The sequence below is a fragment of the Corythoichthys intestinalis genome, chromosome 9 (genome assembly GCF_030265065.1).
Source record: "Corythoichthys intestinalis isolate RoL2023-P3 chromosome 9, ASM3026506v1, whole genome shotgun sequence".
Classification (NCBI taxonomy): Eukaryota; Metazoa; Chordata; class Actinopteri; order Syngnathiformes; family Syngnathidae; genus Corythoichthys; species Corythoichthys intestinalis.
In genome coordinates this window covers 4,463,421-4,477,094 of record NC_080403.1, presented here as the reverse complement: position 1 = coordinate 4,477,094, position 13,674 = coordinate 4,463,421, and the positions used below count along the sequence as shown (strand labels likewise).

General features: G+C 38.0%; 1 protein-coding gene across 1 annotated transcript in view; it reads left to right on the top strand.

Moving 5' to 3' along the window:
• Window positions 1–1,168: 1,168 nt before the first annotated feature.
• slc6a11b (solute carrier family 6 member 11b) overlaps window positions 1,169–13,674 on the top strand; it is a 78,943-nt gene continuing 66,437 nt past the window's right edge. Inside the window, exons 1-5 of the mRNA XM_057845016.1 lie at window positions 1,169–1,362; window positions 1,541–1,820; window positions 3,856–3,990; window positions 4,067–4,207; window positions 4,277–4,358. Of these exons, the coding sequence (XP_057700999.1) occupies window positions 1,610–1,820; window positions 3,856–3,990; window positions 4,067–4,207; window positions 4,277–4,358 (569 nt within the window). The 5' untranslated portion in view covers window positions 1,169–1,362; window positions 1,541–1,609. The remainder of the gene's footprint in view (window positions 1,363–1,540; window positions 1,821–3,855; window positions 3,991–4,066; window positions 4,208–4,276; window positions 4,359–13,674) is intronic.

The window sequence follows — 13,674 nt, the reverse complement described above, 5'->3', positions numbered from 1 at the left end:
TGACATCTGTCATAAGGATTCAGTAATTCCCATGATAGTGTCATGTCATGAATATGTCTAATGACAGTTTTATGACGTTACTGTCAAATAAAGTGTTTCCAAATATCACAACAAGCAATTAATGAAACAACTGGAACAGTAACTGAATAAATAATTAGTACAGAACATGAATTTTGATTTTTATTTGCATCTGTATTGCTGCTATGCATGCTAGGAGCCATGTGTCGCCTATTAACCCAAATAAATCAACAAATAAGCCACACTGAACTATAGGCCACAGGATTCAAAATGAAGGAAAATAGGAGTGGCCTTAGTCCGAAAATTACAGTACTTGTATACGCTGATTGCACTTGTACCCAATCACAAGAGATATTCTCATCCCATTTGAAAGTTAGCACCATTGAGAATCTCAAATTGTTGAAGCAAGACAAACTTACATTATAGTTTTTGTGTTTGTTTTTTTCAGTCGAGGGTCGTATCCCTGCGCTCCTGGGTCGGTGTGGAGTATAGAAGGTGTGAGCAGGGAAGGATGGTTGTCTGGTTCCCCCGCCCCATTCTCAGAGGTTGGTTAGCTTATCTCAGTTGAACCAGGGACCACCCTGTAACCTAGCATGCAGATTGTATCTTATCAACTTGTAGCTGATTTAGCTCCCCTTGAGGGAAGCTGGAGTACAGCCTTCGCTTTCTATTGATTCTTGTGCCAGGTGATTAGTTTTAATATGGATTCATTACTACAAATCAGCAGAACTGAAGAGTAGTTCAATGATGCTCAATGACGTCTTGTTTGGGTCTTTTGACGTGGTCTGTGGGTTGAGCTTGACTCTTCTGACCATTCTTCGCCTGGGATTATCTGATATTTTGCTTGGCCTGCCTCGCCTATGAAGATAATGCCCTGACCTTTCAACTTTTTTGTATGATTCTGACACACATTCCTCCTCCTCAGAAAATTATAATTCTTACGGAGTTTGATTTGTTCAGGCATAGGTTGCAGGTATACTCCGTCTACCTATTATCTGTTCAGGCTATCCTTACTAGGGTCCAGGCTAGAATGGGCAGGCCACTCAGACATGCCGTATCCCTTAACCTGCACCATGCCAACCTTGCTCCATGTTTCATCATGTGCCTTCACCTCCCTCCCACCATGTGGCTATAGTCCAAGCGGAGGCTCTTGAGAGAGGCGCGCTTGGAGAGCAGGAGCGCAGTTGTACACCGTTCACCGCCTTGTGCGCAACACAGACCAGGAATCTTTTATAAACGAGAAATATATCAAACACTCAGATCATCCCTCTTTCCCGCTACATTTGCCAGTCATTGAAGGACCCCAAAGGAACGCCGTCACTGTTGCATCTAAGAGTCTACTTGGTAAGTACTCTAAATTTCACTTTGCACATTTGAACTTTTCTTTCCCCCTGCCAATCTCCCACAATTATCATGTCAATTTTGCAGCCTCCTTTTTATTCTGTGCTTTCATAAGCAAAACGTGAATCAATTGTTAATGAAATACCACGCTCCACTTCTCCACTGCTCTTGTTTTATTCAGGACAGAGGACCGTGCGGCTGAAAGTTCCTCGTTTCGGCCGCTGGAGATTCTGTGCAAATCCGGAGCAACATGACAGCCGAGAAGAGCGGACCGGTTATAAATGGTAAACCAGAGGATGGCAGGGACACGGATGACTCAAGTTCCAGCCTAGACAACAGGGAGTACTACGAGAGGGGCCAGTGGAACAACAAGATCGAGTTTGTCCTGTCCGTGGCTGGAGAGATTATTGGGCTGGGCAATGTCTGGAGGTTTCCCTACCTCTGCTACAAGAATGGAGGAGGTAAGGATTTTTTGTGCTCACTGGAATGCAGTGTGTACAAAGATCAGAATCAAGGTACAATCAACCATGGAAACAATCATGCAATTTGTGTTTTTTTTATTTTTGTACACAATGGAATCGGAGGAAAAAACTCATCTGATTGTTCTGACTAAACTCCTCCTAAATAGAAGATGTGTGATATAACAGAAGTAAGATACCGAACGCACCATTGCTCCTGATGCTACATGTTCAGTAGGTGAATGAGGACTGTGCAAATGCCATTTGATCACCTTTGCATAAGTATGTGAAATCTCAATTACCAATTTACATGAGTAATCAAAGCAATCAATTCCACATAATAGAGGCTCAAGTAATCAATTAATATGGTTAACTGTAAAACATACGGTATTACAAAATGTAGTCAGGATTTTGCAACTTTGAAGGCATACGACATTGCACATGGCAATCACTGTATTAATAGTAAAACAATAGCACAATACTATGCATCCTGATGGATAACATGGCTTGTCACAGCTGGCTTTATATTTCTTACCATTGCCATTGAAGAAGATATTTACAACTTTATTGCATCTTCAAGGCATTCAACTGCCACTGACGATTTGTATCCTTGACCCATCACATTTACTTACAGCTTGGAAACATACAAAGTAGTTGCCTTCTTTTGATCCTGGAAAAAAAAAATAACTGTCATCTTGGACGGCAGTAATTTGCCCTATGCAGTGGTTTATGCAAGGGTGTGAGTTTTGTCTCAACACTGGTAGGGACGATATGGCATAACCTACATGTAAACTTTTTGCTGTGTACGGGACATTCTTAATGAGCAATGCAAAATAAATCTGTATTGAGTTAAACTAACTTTTATGTCTATTGGTTCAGCCTACACTGTTTAATTCAAACCTTTGTTTTTGAAAATTACTAAAGAAACATTTTGAAAACTTCCAGGAAAAATGTCCTGATTTCATGAGCAAATATAAATTGCATTATTTGAACATGAATGATATTAACATACACAATGAATACAAGCTTGTTAATCATCTCTTAACTATCCAGGAATGCAAAAAAATAAACATTTGTCTTAAGATCACTTCACATTGTCTAAATAAAGGAATTAAATCTAACTGAAAAAACTTCTTTGTCAGGTAATGACAAAGAAAAATTTAAAAATGGATACGTCCATCTGCTAAAAAACTACGGCTTTTGTTACAAGCACAGCCAAACTCACCCAAAAAAATGAAAGCTCCAGTGGGCTGCTTTAAGACCACATAAATAAAATTAAAATTAAAATCGGGAAGGAGGGGGTAAAACTCGGTTCACTACATTTCTCATAGTTTAATTAACGTTAACAGTAGAAAACACATACAGGAGGACACCTCTATCTAAGCAGCTACCTACTCGAGTTTTGCAGCTTAGCAAGTTCACACAGTTTAATGTTATGCTAACTCTGATGCAGGTCAGACTTTCTGTAGCAAAATTAGTGGTGTGTTCCCTACTTCCACAACATTGACGTCTTTTAACATTTCTTACAGTGGCTGCTGCTGGCTGAAAAATGTCTAATATCCATAATATCTAATGTCTGTGTTTGTATGTGTTGGGGGGGGGGGGGGGTCAAGTCATCAGCCAATCAAATGTGTGTTTAGGAGGAAAAAAATGGACCGGGACATTCAGCATATAAAAAGAAGTACATGTAAGTCTGAACATAATGACAATAATTCACTGAATAATGGTGGGATCAATTACAGCAATTAAAATATACTGTATGGAAAGACAATCTAAATGACCTATATAACTTAAGTCATTATATAATGCAACAATGTAGGTGGGGACAATTTGAGTATCCTGAAAAGTTGGTAGTGTTTTGTCCCTACCGTCCAGAGTGCAAACCAACGCCCTTGGGTTTATGTAAACCACTGTAAACCAGAATTTTTGAGATCGTAATAAAGATGCAATCCAGAAGTGGAATACCTTCCTCCTACTACTAAACTCTGAAATCAATAAGGGTGTTTTTGATTTCTTTTTTGTGTGTTTGTGTGTCAAGGTGCCTTCTTTGTTCCATACGTCATCTTCTTTGTATGCTGTGGTATCCCCGTATTTTTCCTGGAGACTGCCCTTGGTCAGTTCACCAGTGAGGGAGGCATCACATGCTGGAGGAAAGTCTGCCCCCTGTTTGAGGGTAAGAAATCCCTCTTTCTATTTCAAAGGTGTTTGGAGGCCTTCATGTAAATTCACACATTTTTCTGCATTTTCAGGCATTGGCTATGCAACCCAGGTGATTGAAGCTCATCTAAACGTATACTATGTAGTTATCCTTGCCTGGGCCATCTTCTACCTCTTTAACTGCTTCACCACTGAGCTCCCATGGGCTGGCTGTGGCCATTACTGGAATACTGGTGGGAGAAATTGATCATATTCATGTTTATTCTCATCAACGAGCCAATGAGGTCAATGTGTCTTCACAGAGAACTGCGTTGACTACTATGGAGAAAACGCCACCAACATTACTAACCCCAATGCAACCTCCCCTGTTATTGAATTCTGGGAGTGAGTACTATTTTTTTTTTCTCCTATATACAATATATATATATATATATATATATATATATATATATATTTACAGTATCGCCAATGATAACATTGCCATTTCTTTCATGCCACACATCAATCACGCAAGTCCAAGCCAGAAAGCTCTTGCTTAAAAATGTTACACCGCCTCAGACATCTTCACTGACCTCCTAAACCTCCCCCATAATAATTAGTCAGCTCTTTTCATATTTGTCAGCAGGCTCCACTAGGCCAGCTGTCTCTTAGCTGGAGTCAAAAGTGTGGCAGCCGATCAACCGTTGTCAGCGGGCAATGTTGACCACACTTCCAGTCTCTTTGCCAGTCCCTGTGGTTAAACCGTAATGTTCCAATTTTTACAACATGTACTCCTCGTACTGTATGCTGATAGACAAATCCATGTGTGTTGATTATATGTCATTTAAATCTTAATTAATTAACTAATCATGACAAGTAAGAAAAGCATTCAATAATGGGGCAAACAATCATGTGTTCACAAAACAGTTGAATTGTTTAATTGTTGCCAACACAATCTGAGCGTTTGTTAAATAAAATTAATTTTAAAAAATTGGTTGAATGGAAACCTCATATATGGGCGAGATATGGTAACAGCATTTATTAACCACTATTATGTTAAAACGTATATATAGGGCTGCAGCTATCGATTATTTTAGTAGTCGATTAATTAATGAACTAGTTAGTTTGAATAATCGAGTAATCGGATAAGGAACATATAAAATTAAAATACCTGAGCTGAGCCTCAAACGGTATAAAAAAAATAAATAAATAAGTACTAAGTACAACAACAACAAAAATAAACAATTGGCTAACTTACGTAACAAATGTCCGCTAGCTTAAATGCTATAAAATGCTAACTTTTTTTTTTTTTTTTTTTTTACAATGTCTTAACAAAGGGTTTAAACACATATTCCCACAAAGAACAGCTAAATATACCTATAAACTTAATTACGAATGTTTTAAAAAATCATTAGCTCAAACAAAAACTTAGCTTATGTTGGTCTTAACAGGGAGCAGCTGGATTCAGCCATGTGAAATGAGTTATGTCATATTCACTGTTGCCACTAGAGGGCAATGTAACCACCCAAATCAATAAAAAATAACTACAAACACTTTCAAAACAAACCATTACAATGCCACTTCAACTAAACGAATACTCAAAGATGCAAAATCTAATCTTATTTTTTTGTAATCGAATTACTCAAGTTAATCGATTAATCATTGCAACATTACTTATATATAGAAATATATATACTGTAAATATAACTGTGTGATATTACAGCCTAGCAGAAGCATTTCTCATAAAGGTAGTCCCCTGGTTACAACATAGCCAATTTAAGTGATTTCAACTTTAAGACGCTGGGGTCTTGTCCGCCATTTTGTCTCCAGTGTTTTTTTTTTTTGTCTGTTTTTTTTCTTTTTTATTTTGTGGGGCGTAAACAGTACCTTATTGTACCTCAGTTTACTTAATTTTATCAATGACTTTCCTGCCCTTTGGCGAAATGTGTATTTGATCATAATGTTGACTTTTGTTTTGTGATGCGTGCTTTAATTTTGGCGCAGGAAGCGTAGAGCACAAGGAAGAGTGCATTTGCCCCCACGAAGAAGTTGCGCAGCCAAGTGAGAGAGAAAGGGGGAAAATAACAGCTTAGCTGGATCTAGCAAGGATTTAGCTCCAACGTCTTGGTGAAGACATGTTTTTTGATAGTTATTATGCGATTTAGGGGCCCTCAAAGGGTTAGTTCTGATGTTCTGCCAAAATAGCTACACGAATAAGTAGGCGAAATGTCCTACCAATAGTGAATTTGACAACCCAAGTACTACCATGCACTTTCAGCTTGTTTCGTTTAGATGCATAGAGGAAGAACGTACCTGAAAAATGCCTTATTAAAAAACTTAAACGTAATAATATCAAATAAGGGTGGTTTAAATACACTACGTGACTAATGTGAGCAACTGATCAACACTGTGCTTTAACGCTACTACAAGAAAACACAATGCTTAAAAGCTATCAGAGGAAAACACACACCAAAAGTATTTTGAGGCAACGGAAAGGTAAAAAAAGACTCAACAAAAACGAAAATAGTAAGTACTTGCTGAACTGGGCAATGGTAGACGTTTTGTCGTGTAGGATATTTTGGCAGAACACCAACTTATGCGGAAAATAAGGTTACAACACCAGCGTAGGAACGGAACTCGTACGTAACCCGGAGGCTACCAGTATTTATGAATGAATACCATTACAGTAATAGGCATATTTATTACATTAAATAAAATAGTTGGGTGGTCTTAGCTAGCTGGCTGTTGTTACCATCTGGAAGTGAATCCTTTTCTTACCAGCAACCTGACCTGTCTTCACAATGTCCAGTCTACCTTGAAAGTTGACACAAACAACTAGTAGATGGGCAACCAGGACACAGACACAACAAAATGTAGATGATATATTCAATTGTATTGACTTACAATATTTTAATTGTAAATGAAGGTCAGTGCTCCTAATAGCGTTAAAATAAGTACTGTTTTGAACTAAATGCCACAAAAGAATAAATTGATACTATTTTGAATGATTATACTGTATGAAGGTCCAACGCACTGATTGGTTAAATTGCATTAAATTTACAAAGGTAGAGAAAAACCTGATTTTGATTGCTTGCCTAGATTTATACCGGTTAAGATACTTAAACTTGATCAGCTCCAGTGAGTTTTTATATGTATATAAATGATACACGACAAACATAACCAACCTGTCTGTTAAAAAAAAAAAAAAAAAAGAAAAAAACAGGGAAAAAAATAAGAACAATCTAGATAGATTGAAGTGTTCCTCAAGGTAGCCCTTGTGGCTGACCACGAGGGACTGGGTAGCTACGTTGGACATAGCCTGTGGCCTGCCACCAAGAACATGTCACCATGATCAATGGCTGCGTCAGGATCTCCGGGGGTGAATTTGGTGGCAAAGATTTGGCAAACGGCGTTAAGCTCTGCCGCCTCACATCCTCCGTCAATGCCGTTGCCTGGAGATGCTTTGACAAACAGGAAGCACAGTGTTGGTTCAACACTGCAAATGAACTATGGCGGCATGCTTGCAGCCCAGGTCACCTTGATCGTGACACCTGAGGCCCATGAAGATGCCTTGTAGCTGTGGAACATCCCAGTGTGTTTCACTCTTTTATATTACCCTATGACAAATATAAGCAACATTTGGGGAACTTGGTTGCCTAAGCATTTGATCTCATACTGGCAAATATTTTTCATTGGACAGTAACAATATGTTGTCTGCTGGATTGATTCACATGTTGCTTTGTTCTTTTAATTATTTAAAATTTTCCTTTTTAATCCCTAAATTATCACCTATATTTATAAAGCTAAATACAACTTACAGAACAACCACAGCAGTAACACACTATACATAAGTAAATAGAACTCAATCACAAGGAAAAAAAAAAAACAATACATGTTACAACCAACACAATGTCTAACCATTAAAATAAGAAACTAAATACAAAAAATGAAATTATTTAAATCACAGACTAGGAAAAAAAAAAATGCATCAGATGGTACCGCTAAAGCACAAGTTGCCACATTGTTCATAGCAGCACATCATGTCCTATTGTTTCAGTGTTAGTTATTCACTTTCAAAGACATGCGAAATTGAGAAAAAAAGTTCAAATTACCTTAACTGTATTTTACTATTAATTGTTAATTATACTCATGTAAATTATTTGAAGACACACATCATGGTCATGGGTTTACAATAATGATCAACAATGAGTAGGGAGGTCACAATAGTCAAAATGACTTGATGTCGAGATATTAGATACGCATCAATATTTTTTGTGCTACAGGGTTGCCAGATCGGAAAGACCAGCCCAATCTCGCACAGTTAAATAAAAAATAAATTCAAAAGCCAAAAGTTCAAGATAAGATGTTTCCCTTATACAATTCTATAGGCCTTTATATTTTTGTATTATAATCAGAAAAAAAGCACATTTGGGTGGAATCATCGCTGTTTCGCCACCAAGCATCATGGGGGATGTAATTCTGAAAGTTTAAAACAACAGTAATACCTCTACTTACAAACGTCTCCACATACGGAGTTTTCAGGTTATGGCACGCTTCAACATGAAAATATTGCCTCTTGTTACAAAAGAAATTTGAGGATACGAAAGAGGGACTTCTACTGTATGTGTATGTGTGTATCCTAGCATCCTCTTCATTCGCCCCTCGAATATATTGTACAGTGGTAAGAAAAAGTATCTGAACCTTTTGGAATTTCTCACATTTCTGCATAAAATCACCACCAAATGTGATCTGGTCTTTGTTAAAATAACACAGATGAAAAAAGCTGTCTGCTTTAACTAAAACCACCCAAACAGTTACACGTTTTCATAATTTGATAAGATTGAACAATGACAAAAGGGGGAAAAAATAAGTAAGTGAGCCCTCTGCCTGAGAGTTAAAGAGCAATTGAAACCAATGTTTACTAAACATTTTAAGTCATGTGTGTGCACAATCACCGATGAGTGGTTTAAACTATAAAACACACACCTGGCAAGAATTGTCTAGATGAGAAGCATTGTCTGATGTGCATCATGGCTTGGTCAAAAGAGCTGTTTGAAGACCTGCGAGCAATGATTGTTGATGTGTATAAAGTTGGGAGACGATACAAAACCATCTCTAAAAGTTAGGATGTTCATCAGTCGACAGTCAGAGAAGTCAACAAATGGAGAGAGTTTGGCACTGTTGCTTCCCAAGTAGTGACGATCCACTAAAGATGACGGCAAGACTTCAGCACAGAATACTCAGAGAGGTAAAAAAATAACCAGTGTCTGCTAAAGACTTACAGAAATCTCTGGCACAGTCCAATATGTCTGTGCACACATCAACTATAAGTAAAGCTATGGCCAAGAATGTTTTTTACGAGTGGACTCCACAGAGAAAGCCACACTGCTGTCTAAAAAAAAAAAAAAACATTGGTGCTCGTTTAATGTTTGCAAAAAGACACTTGGACAACTTGCAATCATTTATGGAAGAATGAATTCAAAAGTTTATCAAGATGTTTTGCAGGAAAACCTGAGACCGTCTGTCAGACAGTTGAAGCTAAAAAGAGGATGGATGCTGTAACAAGACAATGATCCAAAACACAAAAGTATATAAACTTCAGAATGGTTTCAGAAGAACAAAATACACGTTCTGGAGTGGTCAGGTCAAAGTCCAGACTTGAACCCCATTGAGATGCTGGGGCATGACCTAAAGACAGCGATTCATGCTAGACATCCCAGGAATCTAACTGAACTACAGCAGGTTTGTAGAGAAGAATGGGCCAAGATTAGTCCTTATCGATATGCCAGACTGATCTGCAGCTAGAGGAAGCATCTAGTTGAAGTTATTGCTGCCAAAGGGGGACCACAAAATATTAAATGTTAAAAAAAAAAAAAAAAAGGTTTCAATTGCTCTTTAAGTCTGCTTCGGCAGAGGGTTTACTCACTTATTTTTCCCTCTTCTGTCATTGTTTGCATACTATCCTCATTAAAAGATGTAACCTATGAATGTTTGGGTGGTTTTAGTTAAAGCAGACACTGTTTTTTCATCTGTGTGATTTTGACAAAAATCACATTTGATGGTGATTTTAGGCAGAAATGTGAGAAATTCCAAAAGGTTTGCATGTTGTGATGCATTTTTATGCTTTATAAAAGATTTATGTCTGAATTTTGGATGGCTTGGAATAGAATTTTTCATTTTACGAAACTACTTCCAGAACCAGTTAATTTTGTAAGTAGAGGTCCCACTGTATTATATTATTGTTATTTGGATAAACAAGATATTTAATAACCCATGTAATTATTATATTATCTAACAATTATCATAACATATTTATCCATCACTACATGTCAAATGTCAATAACAATCATTGTCAGAGCACAACTTTGAAAATATTTTCCAGAGCTGATTCCGAAGTGCATTCTGGGAATAGGATTTCTATTGAGATTCATGTCAAAAGCAGAAGAAAATCCACTTGTCACAAGAAAAAGATTCAAAAGACATCAGAATATGCAACAAAACAAAAAAGACTACAGTACATCGAAGGTAGTTTAATGTAATGTGTTTTTATATTTTGTTAAATTTGACGTACCTAGGAATCAGAAAGCTCACATTTTGTGAGATGCTTAAATGCCAGTTCAGTAGTCTCAACATTTTATAATGCCCTGTCCACTTGTTCCAGTATAATTGCATCTGATAAGTAATGTAATCAGTTCAACAATGTGACTACACCTTAGAAAATACAATGATGATTGGCTAACTAGCCCACATGACAACATGTTGTTTAAAACCCCTCTTATTGTTTTCGTTTTAGTAAAATTTGTAAAATTTTCAATCAAAAAATAAACTAGTAGCCCGCCATTGTTGATGTCAATAATTACACAATGCTCATAGGTGCTTAAACCCATAAAATCAGTCGCACCCAAGCGCCAGCAGAGGGCAGAAAAACTCCCAAAAACACAAGTAACAAGTTGGCATTGCGCCGTGTTGTCATTTTAAGCTGTTTGAGGGCGGCATGTGCGTTAATTGCGTCAAACATTTTAACGTGATTAATTTAAAAAATTAATTACCGCCCATTAACGCGATAATTTTGACAGCTCTAGTTGTTTTTATATGTGTATCTAATGGGCTTCCATAAAGAGGCATATATGTTAATGGCCTGATTAAAAAAAGAGAAAAATAGACCAAAGTCATGGGAAGGGAAAATGCAGGACACATCGATCAACATTTTATAATTCTCAATTACAAAGCAGCCAATACCCTAACCATACCCTATCATCCTGCGAGCACATTGCCACCAATAGTCACAAAAAAAACAAAAAAACAAGAACTTATTTTTAAGGTCTTTTATTAATAATCACTGCACGAGGCACACTAGTATTGTTTTCAGAATGAATTTAAAATTAAATTAGTGCAAATCATCTTAGATAAAAAAAAAAGAAGTGCTCCAGCACACTACAGGCTGAAGGGTGTGATAAAGAGTATGCATGCCTTACACGCAAATATAATTCCGCAATTAATTAATTACCCCTGATACAATAAAATTAGGCATTGAGGTTGATAAACTCAGTCTGCATAGCTACCAGATTTCAAACAATCGATTCATGGATAAAGGAGGAGTTTAAACTTAATTTCCACAACAACAAGAAGAAAAACAACATCTTGTTGAGTGGTGACTTGACATGCCATCAGCCTATAATAAAAAATAACAAGTTATGTGTTCTGAGCAGTAGTGCAAATAACTTTGTCAATTGTGTCTATAAAGCCACAATTGGGTTTTTTAATGAATCAGGACCTCTCCTATCTATTTTGATGCAAGGGGGCAGGTTAGATGAAATATGGGGAAACAAAAGAAAAGCATGCTTGATCTGATTTTTGTTGAGCGTTGCTATCTCCAATTGTTGTACTGAGTTCATTTTGTCTACAGTACACGTATAGATCAGTTGAATTTTTCCTTTATCCTACAGTTTTTTTTTAGGTTGTTTTGACATATTTTGGCGAACACTTCCGCCTTCATCAGAGAGTTACTGGTGTTGTTTGTGTAATGCATCTTTCTCAGCTGATGGATGAAGGCGTGACTCACCCGTCAGATTGACAGTCACGCCCTCTGCTGACCATTCAGTCTTCCAGGTAGTAGAGAGCCTGTAAGCCTCCTCGTCCCTGTTGATGGTCCTCGGGCCAACATATACAACATGCACTAAAAAGGTGTCAGTATCCACAGTGGGTAATAGAAAAAGGTGCAGGACAAATTAAAAGCACAACACAGTGGGGAAAGAAAAAAACTAACAAAACAAGAACACAGAGGTATGGTGACATTGCCGTATGTGAGAGGAGTTACGGAACATACCCAAAGAGTCATGAAAAAATACAACATAAACACACCGGTCAAACCACACACAATATTCCTCTAGATATTGGTCCATCCAAAGGACAAAATCCACCCAGAAAACAAATGTAACTCCATACATGAAATAACATGCAAATCATCCAATAAATCATATATCGGGGAGACAGGGAGGAGTTTTATTACAAGAAAAACAGACACAAGAAGGAGTGTAAGAAGGAGACAACAATAAGACAAACGACGGCAATAAAAGAACAAGCACAACAGGAGCATCACAAGTCAGCCATCACTACAAATGGGAAAACCACAGTATGGACTGGGAAAAGGCCAAAATCATTCGCACCGAAGAAAACAAACATCAGCACTGGATCAGGGAGGCCACTGACATCCTCAAGCGGGGCCCGAGGACCATCAACAGGGACGAGGGGGCTTATATGCCCTCTACTACCTGGACCAGCATCTTGGAAGAGTGAATGGTCAGCAGAAGGCGTGAGTCTCAGTGAATCTCTGATGAAGGCGGAAGTGTTTGCCGAAACATGTCAGGTAATTAAAACAACCTAAAACAATTTTCTGGGATAAAAGAAAAAAAACCCCAACTAATCTATACGTGTCGACAAAATGAATACAACTACCTACTAAACTCTTTATCCCATTCAACAAATGGGTGAAAGCGCACCTACCTACGTACCTACCTAGCTACCTACCTACTTAACCACCCACTTCACCCACCTGCCCTCCACCTACTGTACCCAAACACCCTCCCATTTCCCACCTACCCACTGCACCTATCTACGTACCTACCAAACCAACCCACTGTACCCACCTACCTACCTACTTGTTTTGAATGTATTACTAACCTCACGTGTTGGGAGGGGGAGCGATCAAGAGAGAAGATTGGATTGTAATTCCCAGAATGCATTGCGGTGGCTTTTATTATATAGTTGATTTTCTTTGTTAGAGGCTAACTATTTCCCAATTTGGAAGCGGTGGTGATATGCCTCCATCACCTAAATATCTGCTAATTTTCATGGCAACCAATTTAGGGTGGATCCCTCCTACTGCCCATAGTTAGCTGGGATAAGCTACAGCACCCTCACGGCCCTCGTGAGGATAAGAGGCTTGGAAGATGAATTAATAGTTTATTTAAAACCATCAGTAATCAAAGTGGGATTGATCACAGCTCTGGTTTGTTGTTGATAACCTTTACAGAGACTTTGTTACCTTACTAATGCATTTCGCCCCTCTAGGTAAGGTAAACAATGTGACGGCAATACAGGTAGTCCCCAGGTTACAACGTACCCGACTTACGTAATTTCAACTTTACGATACCGGAGTCATGTCCGCCATTTTGTCTCCAGAGTTTTTTTTTTTTAAGTAATGTTGACTTTTGTTTTGTAA